At 42.8% G+C, this 17,435-nt stretch overlaps 1 protein-coding gene across 1 annotated transcript in view; it reads right to left on the reverse strand.

Annotated features, from left to right (window-relative positions):
- LAMA1 (laminin, alpha 1) overlaps positions 1–17,435 on the reverse strand; it is a 189,664-nt gene that overhangs the window by 19,584 nt on the left and 152,645 nt on the right. The window contains exons 47-55 of the mRNA XM_011957824.1: positions 15,681–15,863; positions 15,212–15,366; positions 13,445–13,588; positions 12,421–12,554; positions 10,553–10,703; positions 9,359–9,483; positions 3,645–3,795; positions 2,795–2,939; positions 2,172–2,313 (exon numbers count right to left, since the gene is read on the reverse strand). Coding sequence (XP_011813214.1) covers positions 2,172–2,313; positions 2,795–2,939; positions 3,645–3,795; positions 9,359–9,483; positions 10,553–10,703; positions 12,421–12,554; positions 13,445–13,588; positions 15,212–15,366; positions 15,681–15,863 — 1,330 coding nt within the window. The remainder of the gene's footprint in view (positions 1–2,171; positions 2,314–2,794; positions 2,940–3,644; positions 3,796–9,358; positions 9,484–10,552; positions 10,704–12,420; positions 12,555–13,444; positions 13,589–15,211; positions 15,367–15,680; positions 15,864–17,435) is intronic.

Raw genomic sequence — 17,435 nt, forward strand, 5'->3', positions numbered from 1 at the left:
AAAAAATTAGCCAGTCATGGTAGCATGCACTTGTAGTCCCAGAGACTGAGGCAGGAGGATTGCTTGAGCCCAGGAATTTGAGGCTGCAATGAGCCATGATTATTCCACTGTACTCCAGCCTCGGTGACAGAGCAAGATCCTGCCCCCCACCAAAAAAAGAAAAAGGGAAAAAAAAAAAAACCCCTATACTTCTGGAAAACCTGTTTCCATGTGCTACTCTGCAGAAATCTCTTGGCCTCCCTCTAAGAACAATATTGATAGTGAGAACTTCAGGTCAAACAAGTACTCTCCTACTCTCCTTAGGACTAGAGAAAGGGATCAAACTTAGTGAGTTTGGCTACTTGGATGGCTACCTACAGAAAACACAGGCCAATGATAAGAAAGACAGTGCACAGTGCATTGCAACACACCAATTATAATCCAGTCTCCATGTAGAGCAGAAAGTCTGCTTCCCATGGGGACCAGTGCAGGTAATGCATTTCCCAGGATCTGACTGCTAAAAAAGGAAGTCATTGGCTGTTGTTTACGTAGCATATCCATGAACTTTGTCCTAAAGGAAGTAACTGCATGTGGTAAAGTCTGGGACTATCCGAAACTCTATTTCTCAATGTTCAAGTCAATATCATGTTTTTCTTACCAGAAGTCTCCACGCTCCTGGCTAAGGTCAGGCTATAATGTAGTCCAGCTCTCATTTCCAAATTATGGAGACCACTGAACGTCTCCCAGCTGCACTCTTCTGTACCAGCTCTTCACAGGAGAGCTTTGCAATAACTGGTTTCCTGTTACAGTCACACCTCATTTTTTTTTCTCACATGTTGAACAATGAGCTATGGACCGTTAAGCAACTACATGATTTTGGACAAATTTCAACCTTTCTGGATCTCAAGTTCTTTCCATGTAAATGGGGAGGCTGGCTTTGATGACACCTAAGTGCGTTCTACTGAGAACATCTGTGATATGGGCTTCTGTCCTTTCCTGCATTGTCTACACTGGGCCATCTGGGCAAAGTCCAGATGTACTAGGACATAGCTGAGGCTCCAGGAACACCCCAGTCCTGGTCCCAGCATGACAGGGCATGAATCTGGGATGGGATCTGGAGACAGCTTCCAGTCCTGGCTCTGTCTTGGCAGGGAGGTAAGACTTAGCAAGTGACAAACTCCACTGACGTTTAAATGGATTCAATTCTAAGATCAGGAGGTGGCTGCGGTTGCAAACTATGTTCTTTGGGACTTTCCAAGATTCCTGGCAAAGAGAAGGGGCACAGTGGAGAAGTGGCTCTCTCTACAAAAGGCTGCTCATCATAGCAACTGAATGGCTGCAGTTCTGTGCCATATAAGAGGATTCTATACAAGAACCTGACCTAAAGACATTGTAGCACTGCTACAAATGGACATCTGCTAACCACTACGCTGAATGGCCCAGTTTGGACATTTAATGACCCCACTCCTGGCAAGCCGTCTTACCTTAACTATTAGACTTTCATAAGTGTCTTTTTTTAATGGTGTGAAAGAACCTTAGAGTTTAATTACAAACCAAAATTACAAAACTGAGGACAATGAACCAGCCACACAAAGTTTCTATAAATCATTAAAGTCATAAAGCAAGTATGACAGCAAGTGGGGTCTCCAAATATTGCATGGTAACAGGATTTAGATGTTCTAAAGGCAATACATAGAAAATCACTCATTTTTCTGCAGAAGGTCTGCTTTACTTCTCAAGTCACACGGCACAGAGTACTTTGAATAAATAAAAGCAGATTACAGGTTGAACCGTGTCCTCCCAAAAGATACGGCAGTCTTAATCCTCCTTATGTGTGATTGTGACCTTCATTTGGAAAAAGGGTCTTTGCAGAGGTAATCGAGTTGGGATGAGGTCATTAGGGGAAGTCCTTATCCAACGTGACTGTTGTCCTTATAAAAAGGGGGACACAGGCCAAGGAATCCCTGAAGCGACCGGAAGCTAGGAGCATGGGACAGATTCCCTCTCACGGCCCTCAAAAGGAAGCAAGCCCTGCCAACACCTTGCTTTTGGACTTGCAGTCTCTAGAACTGGGAAATAATAAATTTCTGTTGTTTAAGCCACCTGGTTTGTGATACAATCCATTCGCAGCCCTAGCAAGCTAATACGGTTGGAAATCAGGGACAAGAAAATTCTGCAGTTTAATATCATACCTTACAACTCTTGACCTTGGCAATCCACCCACATGAATCGGATCCTTGTCTAGACGGTTGAGGTCGGAAGATGCTCCCGGAGTCTCGCCCTGCTTGGTTTCTTTATTACTGGTGTTAAAGGCATCGTTAACTGCTAGGACTCCTAAAAGGAGAGCACAGACAAGAGATAAGAAAAGGGAAATCCCTTTCCATGTTAAGGTAAAATGCAAACTTCTGGCAACAAAGTTCATTTACAAAGGCATATTCTTCTAGATTCTATGAATTTGATCAGCTAACGTTCTTGGTTATTGAAGGACAAGTGAAAATCCTCTCTATCAAAGTCAATACCCATTGCTAAATGAGAGCAGTATGTGTGTGGAAGAAAATAGAATGGATTTGATTCTTGATTCCAATTTAGCATTTAATATTAAATAACACACTTGGAAATCACAGGCAAATACAAGTATAACACTCCTCCAGCAAAATGTGAATCCTGTTGCTTAGTATTCCAAAGACAACACTGGCTTTCAAGTAGACTATCATCCAATACCCAGGAGACTACTGTGGAATAAAGATTGCTGATGTTGACAAGATTTCTATTCTTACGAGGGTGACCGACATCTGGTAAGTCCATCTGTCTCTACCTTGCTTCCGGTTTCGCTGGAAGGCAATTTTGTACCAGGTTCCATTGTTATAACGTCTGTCTGTCAAAAGGGTAAGGGGTCCTGAACCCAGGTCAGTCGTAACCTTCACTCTGCCATGGAACAGCTCGATGGATAAAAAGTCTCTCTGTAAAGAAGAGAACACAGTTCCCCAGGTTATAGCTTTATCCCAAGTTTCCCTTTCCTTTCCAGTCAGGGATGGCCGAAACCTTCTAAAGTCAAACTGAGAAAACTGGATCTGGCCCCACAGCCAGAGGCCTATCGGCTATGAAACCAAAAATGCCCACGAAGGCTTTCTAGAACACCACACTAATATAAACAAAACACCATCCGTTGTTACCAAAATCTACAATTCAGTAAGAGAAATGGAATCTCCTTGTATCTTTTTCATTCAGACTGACAAGGGGCCAGTTCTAAAAAATAAAACCAAAAGACTGAAAGACAGAAATCACCAGCACATGAGATGCAAACAAGAACATGAAATTCTCATGGATGGAATTCAAACAATGTCACTGTGGTCACAGTGAACCCAGAACAAGACATATATTTGAGCTCAAAATTTAATAACAAATGTTGAATTGACATCTATAAAGACTAGAAGGCTAGTTTCTACTTGCTGTTCTTCTATATTTTTCTAAAGGTTCTACAATGATAATAAATAATTTTAAATGAGGAAATTGTTTAGCACATACATATATTAATACTAGTATATGCTCATAAAAATTTTATGGTATACATATTTAATTAGCAAATCCTCATTAAACATAAACAACCACATAGCAATCTAAATGTATGTATACAGTAGGGCCTAGGGCCCCATAAAGACTCTTACTATGCCGTATGAACCCAGGTAGAGAAGAAGTCCATTAGGTGAAAAGGTATTAAAAAGCATGATTATCTGGGTCACGGTAGCCGGAAGTGACTTCTCCACGACAGAGTACCCACTCCCGTCAAAATGGAAGGAAGGGTCTTCATTCTGGGAGCTGCAAAGCAGAAGAGATGAAATAGAATCCATTCTTAGGAGGGTAGAAAGAACCAAGAACACCCTTACTGAGTTCTCCTTCACAAAGATCATGGTAGAGCTATTAGTTCCATACTTTCGCAACAAGTGTAGATGATAATATTTAAAAATATGCTTTTGCCATGTGAAGATGCAAGACAAATGCCCAACTGCTTTATAAGGAAAATAAAGTTAATGTAGGCAGTATTCATTGTGGTAAAAGATATTTCTGTATAGGAGGATAACTGCTATAAATATTTCAGTTTACCAACTGGATTTGTTAGTTCTAATCTCCTTTAATGTAACTGTCCTCTCTTAACTCTGGTGTCTTCGGAATAATTTTTATATTGACATTTGCACTCTGCCGATGAGGTTTTAACTAATACCTCAGGGAAACTAGAGTTACGATGGAAAGCAAGTTTGTGCCCATATACCAGAAGCATCACTTCACAAAACAATCACTGACATCCTCAAAAATCTGCAGCATGAGCTTAAAGACCCATATCATACTTAGAGATGACTACATGGGTTACAACAGGGATATAATACGGCCCAGGGCATTTTCAGGTGAGTGTGTTTCCTGGTCTTCTCCCCCAAGACAGCAAAAGGCGGACTTGACTCGCTATTCTATTACAAAGCCATTCATCTGGAACAGATCAGAATCATGTTCCAAAAATAATTTCCTGCAATATCATAAGGCTGGAGAGTGAAATTCGGATGAGGGTGGTTTTGGGGTAAGAATTTGAACTTTTCCCAGTTAGAGAAACTCACCAAACTCAGTGCCACATTTCTAAGCAAGGCAGTCTAACCAAACAGTAAAATCAAATCATTTCCATGGATGATAACACAAAACAAACAAACAAACAAAATAGTGCTTTGTGAAACCTGAGGTTTCAAATGTATAACTACCTGTACTCTTGCTTTTTCAAAAATTTCCATCATGTGGTCTCTTTGAGGAATTATAACTTAAAAGAAATGCACTCTGCATAAATTCTACAAGTGTGGTTTAATTCTTTAATTCTTAAGCCTTTGGCTTCCTAGCCATATGTTCCATTGTTCTACCTCTTGACCAACCACAGTGCCTGTGCCTGAGGACAGAGACTCTAGAGCTAGACTACCAGGGTTCAAATCCCAGGTCCCCAACATACTAGCTGTGTGAACTTGGAAAACTCACCTAACCTCTCTGTGTGCCCTTTCCTTCATCTATAAAACAGGGGTAACCATAAAACCTCTCTGGGAGGGCTGCCCCAGGCAGTTCTTAGAACAGTGCCTGGCACACAGCAGATGTGCTCTGTCATTATTCTACTGTGTCTGGAGGTCCTCGATGGGCTGGTCCCCATTTCCGCCTGTGAAAAGCTGAGCCTCAAAGATTAAAGTACCTTGTTCAAGGACACACCCCAAGAAATCACAAAGCCAGGTTTCAAACAAAACTCCAGAAATCTGTCTTGGCCCTCAGTGCATGGCCCTTCCCTCTCCAGAGCACGTGAGCCCTCCTCTCTGAAGAAGGTGGGGGCTCTGCTCCTGGGTTCTCTCCCTCAACAGGGCCTGCTGGAGTGAAGTGGCCACGAAGAGGGGGGCTTCAAGTGAAATGATGACTGAACACGACCGAAGGCTTGTCCCCATGTCAGTCACTTCCCTGAACTTCTCCCAGAGCCCCTGCTGGCTTCCCTACTATGACCAGAGGCACACATGCCTCAACAGTCGGCCCAGGTGCCTGTTCCCCAAGTGGGTCCCTGCCTTGGTAAGGGCCCAGGAAAAATGAAAGCTCGGTTCATCACAGCACTTCGTGGACAGCTCTGTTCCAGCCTTGGAAATGCCCCCATTACCCGCAGGTTCAAGTGGGAGCCTGCAATCAGGAGGGCGTCTGCCCTCCCCAGTGCTCAGTGCTGTGAGTCTGGAAGAATCACTAGACCTCCCCGATCCTCCGAGGGCTCCCTCATGAGGTCTGGATAATCCTGAGCTGACCTACTAGCGTGCCCTGCTGCCACCCCGCGAGGGCGTGAGATAACCCTGGCTCGGGCTTGGGATGCTGCTTCTCCAGCTCTGGCGCCTTGCCACAGCCCATGCATTTTCCGTTTTCTATACAGGCATTTTCCCCTAGGCCATGAGATGTCTGAGGACCCAAATGTGTGATGTATGTGGACACGGCTGGTACCTAGCGGAGGGCCCGGAGCACAGGTAACTGACTCGTGACAAAGGCCAGCCGCGTAGCCAGCACTCTGTCACAATGTCCACTCGTAAATAACGCAAGGATTATGCCTGTTAATTACACAAAGGGCCTTTCCATATTGATTTTGATGAGGACTATTAGAATCAGTGGTTAATTTTGTAGTATCCTTTGAGAACGTAAGAGATTGCTCATAATTACAGAGTGACACCATGTGCAAGTATAATAATATATTCAAAGAGGAATAAAAAGGTTTCAATTCATTTACTTGGTAATATAAATCACATTTCAGAGTAAACGGTCAAAAATTTTTTAAAAATTTACAGGACATCGATGGGCTACACTAGTGATTTAATAATGGCAAATTATACACAAACCAAAAGGGACAAGGAATGATAATGTAAGTCTGCTAAAATGGATTGTTACTAGAATTAGGGTATTAGCTCTTTGAACTAAAGCTTTTGTCTAACCGGAGAAGGGGCGCAGTGGTGGATGTTACCTAAACTGAAGACAGTTCAGTCAATTTACAAACAGACATAAAGCGCCAATCTGTGCCTGCACCAGCAGTTCACAAAATATGTTTTATGAAGCAGAAGAAACTCCAGATGCCCTTTTTTTTTTGAGATAGGATCTCACTCTGTCACCCAGGCAGAAGTGCAGGGGCTCAAGCGCTCCTCTCACCTCAGCCTCCAGAGTAGCGGGGACGACAGGCGCACGCCACCACGCCTGGCTAATCTTTTTCAATCCACCTGCCTTGGCCTCCCAAAGTGCTGGGATTACAAGCATAAGCCTCACCCAGAGGTACCTTTTCAAAAAGGGTTCGAGCTCAAGTGAGTTTGGGAAACGCTGCAAATCTGGCCTCTCCCCAGGACAAGGTTACCATACATGTTAGCATATTAATGCTAATTGAAGGCTCTGATAGCCTCACAACTAAGAAACATGCTTATTTTTTTAACTCAGTGTTTCCCAAACATTTATGATCAGTACACAATACCTATTAATACCTTACACCAAACTAGCATTCTTTACAAACACCTATCTTTGGAAATGTTGGCCAATATAATACAAGAATAGCCAGCGGATTTGTTCAGTCCCCAGAAAAACATATGTAATCAGACCCTAGTTTGGTTGAGCTGATCAGTCAATGCGGTTCTACTACTCAGCTGGGTGGCCAGCCCTCCGTCAAAGAGCCAGTCTCAAGTTGGCAGGAGGGGAGCATCTTTGACCCAGTCAAAGGTCCAGGGTGGGTGGAAATCCGGTGGCAGGCCAGGTATTTCAAGGGGAACAAAACATGTGACCACCTAAAAAGCTGACTTCCTCAACCCAACAAGAAAAGAAGAGCCGGAAATCACTCCATTCATTCGGTGCTGTAGTTTGACCGTCAATGGTTTCAAAGTACCTCTGGAAATGACTGATGAAAACAGAGGATATTGTCACAGGTACAGTAGGGGGACTTTTTCATACTAGAAATGTTTAATTTCTGTTAACCATTTTTCTTTCTAACACTGAGGTTAATGATCTGGGGTCAGTGAAAGGGACCGAGTCTAGGGGTCAGGGTGTTTTTCATGTTAGAATTACTAAAGTGCTGGAAGAGTTCCTTGCTGGAAACACAGCGTAAGGAAAAAGTGACGGATGAGAGAGCCTGAATTCAGGTGCTCATTCCACTGAAGTTCTAGAGCAGGGCGTGTCATTACCTCATGAGGCAACAGCATTTTTTTATCATAGTTGCCAATTACAAAGTCATGCTTTTTCACATGTTTATTGCCAGAAAAAAACAAAATCCTGTGACATTTACCTACAAAGCAAAGCTACATCACTGTAGGAGAGCAGTGGTGAAGACTGGTGAAGTGTTTCCAGTTTATAAAGCATTTTCACACACATCATGTTGTGTTCATCACTATGATTTATAGAGGTGGGTAAGACAAGCACGATGATTGTTTTTCTTTTCTGGAGAAAGAAACCAAACCTCAGGGAGGTGAAGAGACTTATTATCCAAAGTCAGGGAAAAAAAATTTGGTGGGAGACGTGGGCCAGAAGCCTGAGAAACCCAAGACTCCAAAGCCTATATTCTTTTTCAACCCTGAGGGTACAATCACCAAGTCTCTGGTCCCACCTTTTTTCTTTTTTCTTTTTCTTTTTTGAGACGGAGTCTTGCTCTGTCACCCATGCTGGAGTGCAGTGGCACGATCTCGGCTCACTGCAACCTCTGCCTCCTGGGTTCAAGCAATTCTCCTGTCTCAGCCTTCTGACTAGCTGGAACTACAGGCACACGACACCACGCCCAGCTAATTTTTGTATTTTTAGTAGAGACGGAGTTTCACCATATTGATCAGGCTGGTATGGAACTCCTGACCTCAGGTGATCCGCCCGCCTCGGCCTCCCGAAGTGCTGGGATTACAGGTGTGAGCCACCATGCCCGCCTGGTCCTAACTTTTTAAACAAGCGAAGGGAGGGGAAAAAAGAAGGCTTAAACTATAGACCTGACAATGACAAAATGAAAAATTCACCCATGAGTTTCTAAATGTGCTGTAAGTTGCTTTAACTGATCTCGCCACTGCTCACTGTTAATTGCAGATATCCATCTGGACAGAGCAGCCCATTAGACAAGAGAAATTATATCAGATGTTACATTTCTCTAATGGAAAAAGGCAATTTATTGTCTTAATTACTAAAGTGATGGAAAACAGGTTTTACATACTTAAGGGGTTGCAGTTATTTTGTTATAAAATAATGGGTGGGGGATGAAGATGCTGCACTTGGTAAGGTTAAGTCCTTGAATGCCTTTATATCAATATATGCAGAAAGATACTCGTTTTTCTCTATTTCCCAATGCAGTTTATTTCTGGAATTACAGAACTTGGTCCGGAATTGGGAAGTACTTACCTGTAAAAATTGACCACACATGAAAAAATTCTTATTCTTGGAGATATTTTCAAAATAAAAGTGTACAGTGATTTCTAAAGATTTGGTTGTGGCTCTCTGAGACAGAAGGTCGTTTGAGAAATTGTCTGAAACTTTTAGGGTTTATGATTCATGATCAAAGCATACAAGACACAGGAAAAAGAGCACTTCTTTTTAAAGGTTAAAAATGATACCCGTGCTTCTCTCAGTAACTAATCTACATTATACTATTTGACAATATAATATAATAATATAATGTAGATTGGTATAATCTACATTATACCAATGTCACAGGATGATTTTTTTTGACAACAAACGTGTGAAAAAAAGCATGGCTTTGTAACTGGCAGCTAAACACCCACCAGCGATATCACAAATTCTGTCCTCCCTTGATGTGCACGTATTAATAAATTATTTCAGCACTTCTCAGATGTTAACAGAATGCCATACTATGTGCTAAACCACGAGGACATCTTACCTTCCGAAGCACCCATGGCACTTGCCTTCCCTTTCGATATAGTTCCATAGGCCGATGGATTTTCCATTCAGGAAGGCCTCTCCCAAGCAGCCTTTAAAATGAGTAACCTTCACAGCAGGAGATTTCTAATGCAAACAAGCAAACAAACATAACCAATACATAGCTGACGAAGCAAAATACATTCTCCAAGTGCACAAAACTTCTCCCTGGGAGCTTCAATCTAACAGATCCAAATTTTGAGAGAACAACATTAGAAAAAAGGCCAGTTTGTAATCACTGGATTTCCTTCCGGTTATGAAGTGGAATCCTAGAATGAGTGACAACTGGGCAGGATCTTAAAGATCATCTCAGTGACTAGGGTTGATGGAGACAACCGCGTCGCACGGGTGAGAAAACAGACAGCCAGAGAATGTGATTGGTAGTGACGGCCCAGCTGGACCTGAGACCTGGACTCCCACTTCAGAGCATTGACCCAGGTCCAAAAAACGCAATTATATTTGGAGAGAGGAGAACTGATATAATAAAATAAAGACGGAGGGCTTTTTTGCTAAACACTAATTAGTATTAATCAACCACTAACTAGAGCTAGACTAGAGATAAAGAAACTTTACAGAAATTAACATGGAGCATTGAATTTCCTGTTCATCACTGGGAAAGAAACCCAAACAGCAAGATGAGCCATTGGCTTTTTCCCCATTTATGCTACTGATTAAGCATCACCCTTTACTGTGCAAAACCAGCCTAATTCTGCAGAGGAACTGTCAGGCAGCAAAACAAAACAAGCAGAAACATCTTCATCTGCCTAGCATATATTCAACCGTCTAAACATATGCCTTTTTTTTTTTGAGATGGAGTTTCACTCCTGTTGCCCAGGCTGGAATGCAAGGGCACAATCTCAGCTCACTGCAACCTCTACCTCCCGGGGTTGAAGTGATTCTCCTGCCTCAGCCTCCTGAGTAGCTGGGATTACAGGAATGCACCACCATGCCCGGCTAATTTTATATTTTTAGTAGAGACAGGGTTTCTCCATGTTGGTCAGGCTGGTCTTGAACTCTGGACCTCAGGTGATCCCCCCGCCTCAGCCTCCCAAAGTGCTGGGATTACAGGCGTGAGCCACCACGCCCAGCCCATGACTTTTACACATAGGTAAAATCAGTCAATCAGTCCTGTTCAGAAGAACTTTCAGAACGTTACCTTGATTTGTCCTCCAAGACCTCCAACAAACATGAGTGTTGAATTGTTTACATCCAGAACATTAGCTGTCCCAGGGGATTTACTTGTTTTTGCTGGTGGCTTTTGACTTGAGCTCATTTCCTTTACACTCAGTGAACCAATGTTTCCAAATCTAAGAGTCACAAAGAATTGCAAAAGGAACTTTCAGAATTTCCAGTAGGCGCACATACAACCCCATGTTTCCTTCACACCCACCATCTGCTTCTCCCCAAGAGCCCTGCAACAGCACCCCCTGCTGGCCTCCCGGCTTCCAGTCTTGCCTACTGCCCCAAATCTTCAAGAGTAGCTCTTCTGAAACAGAAATTTCATCATGTTGCGTTCCTGCTTAAAACATCAGAGATGAGCTAAACTGTATCCGAAGACATGTCTACTCCGTAAATACTACCCCATTTTGTAAATAAAAAAAAATCCCAACAAACCATAATATTATAGAAAAGTGAAAACATATACTTAAAGCTGCTCAAAAGTGATTACCTCTGCAGAAGGATTTTAAAAGGAAGAACTTTGCTTTGTGCCTGAATTTTAAGAAAATGCACCCCCCCACCTGCATAATTATTTTCTGTCCTTGTCTACGTGTGACGTGCTGCCAGCCACATGCAATGTCTACCATGCCACACCTTACAACTCTCTCCTGAGGAAGTTTACCAGGTTGGCTGCCTTACACGTAGACTGTCTAAAAGTAACATTCTGTATTTTTTAATTTTTTTAGAGGCAGGGTCTTGCTCTGTCACTCAGACTGGAACGCAGTGGTGCGACCATTGCTCACTGCAGCCTCGACCTCCTGTGCTCCAGCAATTCCCTGCCTGAGCCTCCTGAGTAGGTGGGACTACAGGCACACTCTACTGTGCCCGGGTACATTTTTAATTTTTTGAGAGACAGGGTCTCACTATGTTGTCCAGGCTAACCTCAAACTCCTTGTTGCTCAAACAATCCTCCCTCCTCGGCCTCCTGAAGCACTGGGATTATAGGAGTCAGCCACCATGCCTGGTCTCTAAAGGTAACCTAAACTTTTAGACATTTTAGACATTCTAAAGGTAACCTAAGCTTTTCAGTTTTTTCTTCTTCTGATGGTTGATTTTGGTAAGTTTGTTTCTCCTGCAGTAAGAAAATAATCCAAACCTTAATTTAAAAAAATTTTTTGAATTACTTTTTATTATATATTGTCAAATTATAGTTGTATATACTTCTGAGGTGCAAAATGATGTTATGACTTTTGGATATGATGTGGAATGATTAACCACAACGGATAAAGAAAATGTGGTTTTATACACGAATGGATAAAGAAAATGTGGTTTTATACAAATATACACAATGGAATACTACTATTCAGCCTTAAAAAAGAAGTTTTGTCATTTGTAACAAATGCTTATTTCTTCTTTTTCTTTGTTTTTTGAGACGGAGTCTAGCTCTGTCGCCCAGGCTGGAGTGCAGTGGTGCGACCTCCACTCACTGCAACCTCCGCCTCCTGGGTTCAAGCAATTCTCCTGCCTCAGCCTCTTGAGTAGCTGGGATTACAGGCGCCCACCACCACGCCCAGCTAATTTTTGTATTTTTAGTAGAGATGGAGTTTCACTGTGCTGGCCAGGCTGGTCTCAAACTCCTGACCTCAGGTGATCCACCCGTCTCGGCCTCCCAAAGTGCTGGGATTACAGGTGTGAGCCACTGGCCACAAATGCTTACTTCTACAGCTAACCTAAACCAAGTATTGTTTGGTTATAATGTGACTTTCCAGAAGTTTCAAAGCCTATTATATGATGTTACAAGCGTGTAATTACTTATGAGACACACTTTTAAAAAGAGAGGTGCTCTGAGAGAACATTCTCTACTACCTGGCTGCATGGATACTGTGCCATCTGTTGTCATCAATGGGAAAGTCTGGAAACTCCAAGCGTGTGGACCCGGAGCCCAGGTCCCACAGGAAGGCCACTTTCCCTCGCCGCATCTCCACTGCAAGGAAATCAGACTGGGGGGCGGGGCATGAACGGGGATCAGTTTACACACTGTTTGCCAACCACCACAACACTTTACAGAGTCAATTCTTACGGTGTTTTCTCTATTCTTAAACATAAATAAATAAAAATCAAAACCCCCAAATCTATTTTCTTTTGTTTGACATGGTCCCCTCCCTGGAGCTGGGGCATGACTCACAGCCCCGGGGACATCAGCGCCTCCCTGTGTGCCTGGCATGGTCCTCCTCAATACCTCCCATAGAGTCCCCAGGAAAATTCGCTGCGGGTCACAGGCAGTCCACTGGGAGCACCAGGGAAGGCACTGAGCTTGCTTGTTTGCCCAGTGTCCGAGGTAAGAAATGGATGTGAAATATGCAGTAAGACAGGAGCCATGAAGACCCACCCCTGTCACAGGCTTGCATGTGCTTTGCATCTTATCTCCTGAAGACATTTCAGACACTATATGTGCTTGTTAACATTTTCTGCCCTACACAACCAAGGCTTCTGACCTGTTCTCACTGGCACAGCCAAGGTATCAAAGACCTTCCACAGGCACTTGCCATCTGGGGACCACTGGAATCCTTGGCAAGAAAAACCTGACAGAAGCTTGACAATTCTGATAGTCACTCCAGGGGTCACTGGGGGAATCACAAAAATGTTCCATCCCCAGGGCTTGCAGTTAAGATGGCGTCCTTCAGAAATGTCACTTCCCTTCTCACAGGCTTTCAATTTGGTGGTTTGCTCATTTTTAATCTAATGCTACCATTTAAACAAAGGTTAGTCCCTATGGGAGATTTAGACTTCACTAAGGCCTATTTTTTTTTTCACCAAATAAGTGAAAATTTAGAAAAATCTAGAAGTGCATAAAAAATTCAGTGCTGCTTTCCAAATGTCCATAACTTACAGAGGTGCTGCTACCGAGGTAGAAGAGAAGATTATCGGGTTCCTGTGTCTTAACATTTAGTGTTAAGGTGTTGTAGTTAGTAGAGGAAATCTGAGGCTGGTAGGCCCGGATGCAATCTCTGTCTGCAGACACAGCGACTTTAATCTGCAGAAGGAAAATGAAAGTGTCCTCATCATTTAGTGACGCACACCAGCAGCTCAACAACGCTATTCTGTAATGAATTTTCACTGAGGCAGGTTTCCTCTCTTGATAATACACAATGGCTCATGTTTCATGAAGTGACATATCAGATGGTAATAAAAATGATTTCATTTGGTAAAGTGTTTAAATATGAGAAAATCAGTGTTAGTTTTTAAGAAGTTATTTTATATAGGAAACTGTCTTGCTCACATAAGATTTAATTCCTTAAAGACAAGGATTTTATCACCTTGGAATCTTTCTGCCTGACACAAAGAGGATATTTGATAATCATCTGGTAAACAAATGGAGAGGTAATATATTTATTCACTCAGCAGATATTTATAGAGCAATTATTATACTTACTACATATTTCTTTGATTAGTAATTCTTTGCATATGTATCTTACATTAGTCTTAAAGAGTCTAAGTCTAGTATTAACCATAGCATCAAGAAGCATTCCTTGGGCTTACATTTATTTATTTATTTATTTAGGGTCTTGCTCTGTTGCCCAGGCTGAAGTACAATGGTGTGATCATAGCTCACTGCAGCCTTGAACTCCTAGGCTCGAGCAATCCTCCTGCCTCAGCCTCCTGAGTAGCTGGGACTACAGGTTCACACCACCGAGCCTGGCTATTGTGCTATTATGGTTTTTTTTTAGTAGAGACAGGATCTTATTATGTTTCCTAGGATCATCTCAAACTCCTGGCCTCAAGCAATCCTCCCACCTCGACTTCCCAAATAGTGGGAGTTATGGATGTGAGCTACCACGCCCAGCCTATATTTATTTAGCAACTATAACTGAAACAGATGCAAGCCAGAGCTCATGGAAACCAACATTCCTTTTCCAATAGCAAGGACACTTGAGAGGAAAAGACAGAGCCTGTGCTCCTTTCTCTTCCCTAGAAAGCCTGAGGTGGACAAATGCAAGCCCAGAGGCTGCGTTCATCCTCTCGAGGTCCCCAATGACGTGACGATTGCACATTCTCTCCAAAGGAAGCTTTTTCCCTTAGGGCACAGCCAGTGCCATGTGCCACGGGTAAAACATCTTCTCACATGTGAACTGCTCCAGGCGTCCAGTGCTTCAGGCATTTAGTGACCTGGATTTGTGCAGCCTTTGTTGCATACAAATTGTTTTCTCAGACACCTCAAGGATGAGGCCCATACTACACAAACACTTTAAAGAATATTTGGATTATTAAAACTAAGTTGGTAAAATGAAGAAATAACACCATATGCAACCCATAAACTTAGACTAATGTTAACACGTAGATTTGACATGTTCTGCACGGTCCAGGCTAATAGTTTTAAATTTAGTCTATAATGATAAATCTCCATAAAGACATGGAAATCTCTTTGCTAACAACATTTTGAAGCATGTTGAACAAAAGCAGAACTTAAAGAAAATGAAGCTACTTATTGGCTTTAAATATACCAAGACAGGGCTATGAGGACGCCCGGGTTCTTGGGATCTGGGTCTTTGGAAGGCCTAAGGGACGCAGTGTGGCTGAGAGCCACGTCTGCATGAATTCCCTGGGATTCCACATGACTGACAGCCCAGTGATGAAAGCCACGGGGCCCCAAACTCACAGAAGCCGCTTGTTTCCGGGCCTGGCTGATGAGCAGTTTAATTTCTGATAGGTTTCTGCTCAGATTCTCTTCTAACATCTTCAAAGGCTTCAACCGATCAAACAAAAGGTTGGCTTGAGTTTCCACGTCTTTGACTTTTCTTCCAGCCAACAGAGCTAACAAATACAAGAAGGCAAGGGGTGGCAAGAAAGTTGGGGAGAGGGAAAAACAAGATAATTAATTGTTCATTAACAATGCACTGGGTAAAACAACACCCTAATAATCAAATCCATGACATTTTGGTACAAAGATGAAAACTGCACCAGTAGCATGCATAGACTAAGGCCCTTTTCTCTATAAAGGCTAATCCAGATGTTGGCATACTGCTACTTCTCAGGAATGTTGCGGACAATGCACCACTGTGTGCTTAGCTAGCTCCATGTCTGCATGACACAGACGGTCATGACTGGAAGGAAGGGCGCTGACATACTGGCCACGGTGGAGTCCTGCAGAAGCTGGTGCGTCTCTTGTAATGTGGTGTTGACCCTGGTCAGGCTGGCAGATGTGCTCAGCAGCTCCTGGCTCAGCCCTGCCACGTCCCTCAGCGTGCTCACCGCGCTCTGGCTTGCAGACGTGGCCAGCTCTTTCGTTTTGGCTCCTTTGTCTCTTGTATCTAAAATAAATGTATACACAAGCATGCACTTTTGGTGCTTACGCACAGAGAAAAGAATAAAACTACAACAAATGTAATTTCGCACAGAAATACATTATTGTCGTATTACTGATGCTCAACACAAACTGAGGCTTGCCTGTTTGCTTTTTTTTCTTTCGGGCAGGGGTCAATGACCTAAGAGCTTCTTGTTTCTAACGGCAATATTAAAACTGCATATCTTATGCTCCACTATCCCCTTTTAGGGACAAATGAAATAATTTTTGTTAATACTTCTCTGGAATATAATTTCAGTACACAATGAGATCACAAAAGTAATGACCAATCGCTGTGTGATCTGTCTTACATCTTAATAAACTACATTTCTTTATTTGGGTCCTTTTCCATCACCCCCTTCTCACCTTCATGAAACATGTTCTCCACCTCCTTTCATGTCTGGATAATAAGGATTTGGATCCTAGTTCTGCAGTTAAGGTGGGAATGTCTTAAGTTACAGGAAGAGGTATTTGCCCATAGCTTCAACTGGCTGCTAGAAGTAACAGCAGAGCAAAGCCTAAACAGCCACTCAAGGTACATTAGAATTCAGTTACTCTAGAAAATCTGGGTGAGCATTTTTAAAAGACACTATCATTCATTTCTGAAGCATTTAATCACAAGTGGGGCAAAACATTTACAGCAGAAAAAGCTGGAAAAAGGGTATACAGGTAGTCTTTTTACTTTTCTTGCAACTTTTCCGTAAGCTCAAAATTTTTTCAAATAAAAACGTTATTAAGCATTTAGTCAAAATATACCATGGCATACTTATAAAAAAAGAATAGGGAAAAAAAAAATCTTCCAGATCAGAAAATGCTTCCTTGTTTCAAGGTAAGAAGTAAGCCCAATGCAGCATGCCCAGTTTCCCCAGGTAACTCCATGCTTACAAACAGAAACCCTGCAGACAGAAGGACTTTGGGGCTTCTTGTTTTTAATGGCTTTAAAGCACTTTTAAAGTGCTCCTTTGAGAACTTTATAAGACTTTTTCAAAAGATGCTTATTAAGCAGAAAAGGAGGATGGGCACAGTGGCTCACGCTTGTAATCGGATGGGCACAGTGGCTTACGCTTGTAATCGGATGGGCACAGTGGCTCACGCTTGTAATCGGATGGGCACAGTGGCTCACGCTTGTAATCGGATGGGCACAGTGGCTCACGCTTGTAATCGGATGGGCACAGTGGCTCACGCTTGTAATCGGATGGGCACAGGGGCTCACGCTTGTAATCGGATGGGCACAGTGGCTCACGCTTGTAATCCAGCATTTTGGGAGACCAAGGCAAGAAGGTCGCTTGAGGCCAAGAATTCAAGGCCAATCTGGGCAACATAGCAAGACCTGGTCTCTATAAAACAATAGAAACTTTAGAAGTAAAAAAACAACAAAAGAACAAAAGAGAAGTTTGAGGTGCAGCGCAATTCATTTGTATTACACTTAAAAAAATTATCCTATTTAAAATTTTCGGCCGGGCGCGGTGGCTCAAGCCTGTAATCCCAGCACTTTGGGAGGCCGAGACGGGCGGATCACGAGGTCAGGAGATCGAGACCA

Source organism: Colobus angolensis, unplaced genomic scaffold (genome assembly GCF_000951035.1).
Source record: "Colobus angolensis palliatus isolate OR3802 unplaced genomic scaffold, Cang.pa_1.0 Scaffold45, whole genome shotgun sequence".
In the NCBI taxonomy this organism is placed as follows: Eukaryota; Metazoa; Chordata; class Mammalia; order Primates; family Cercopithecidae; genus Colobus; species Colobus angolensis.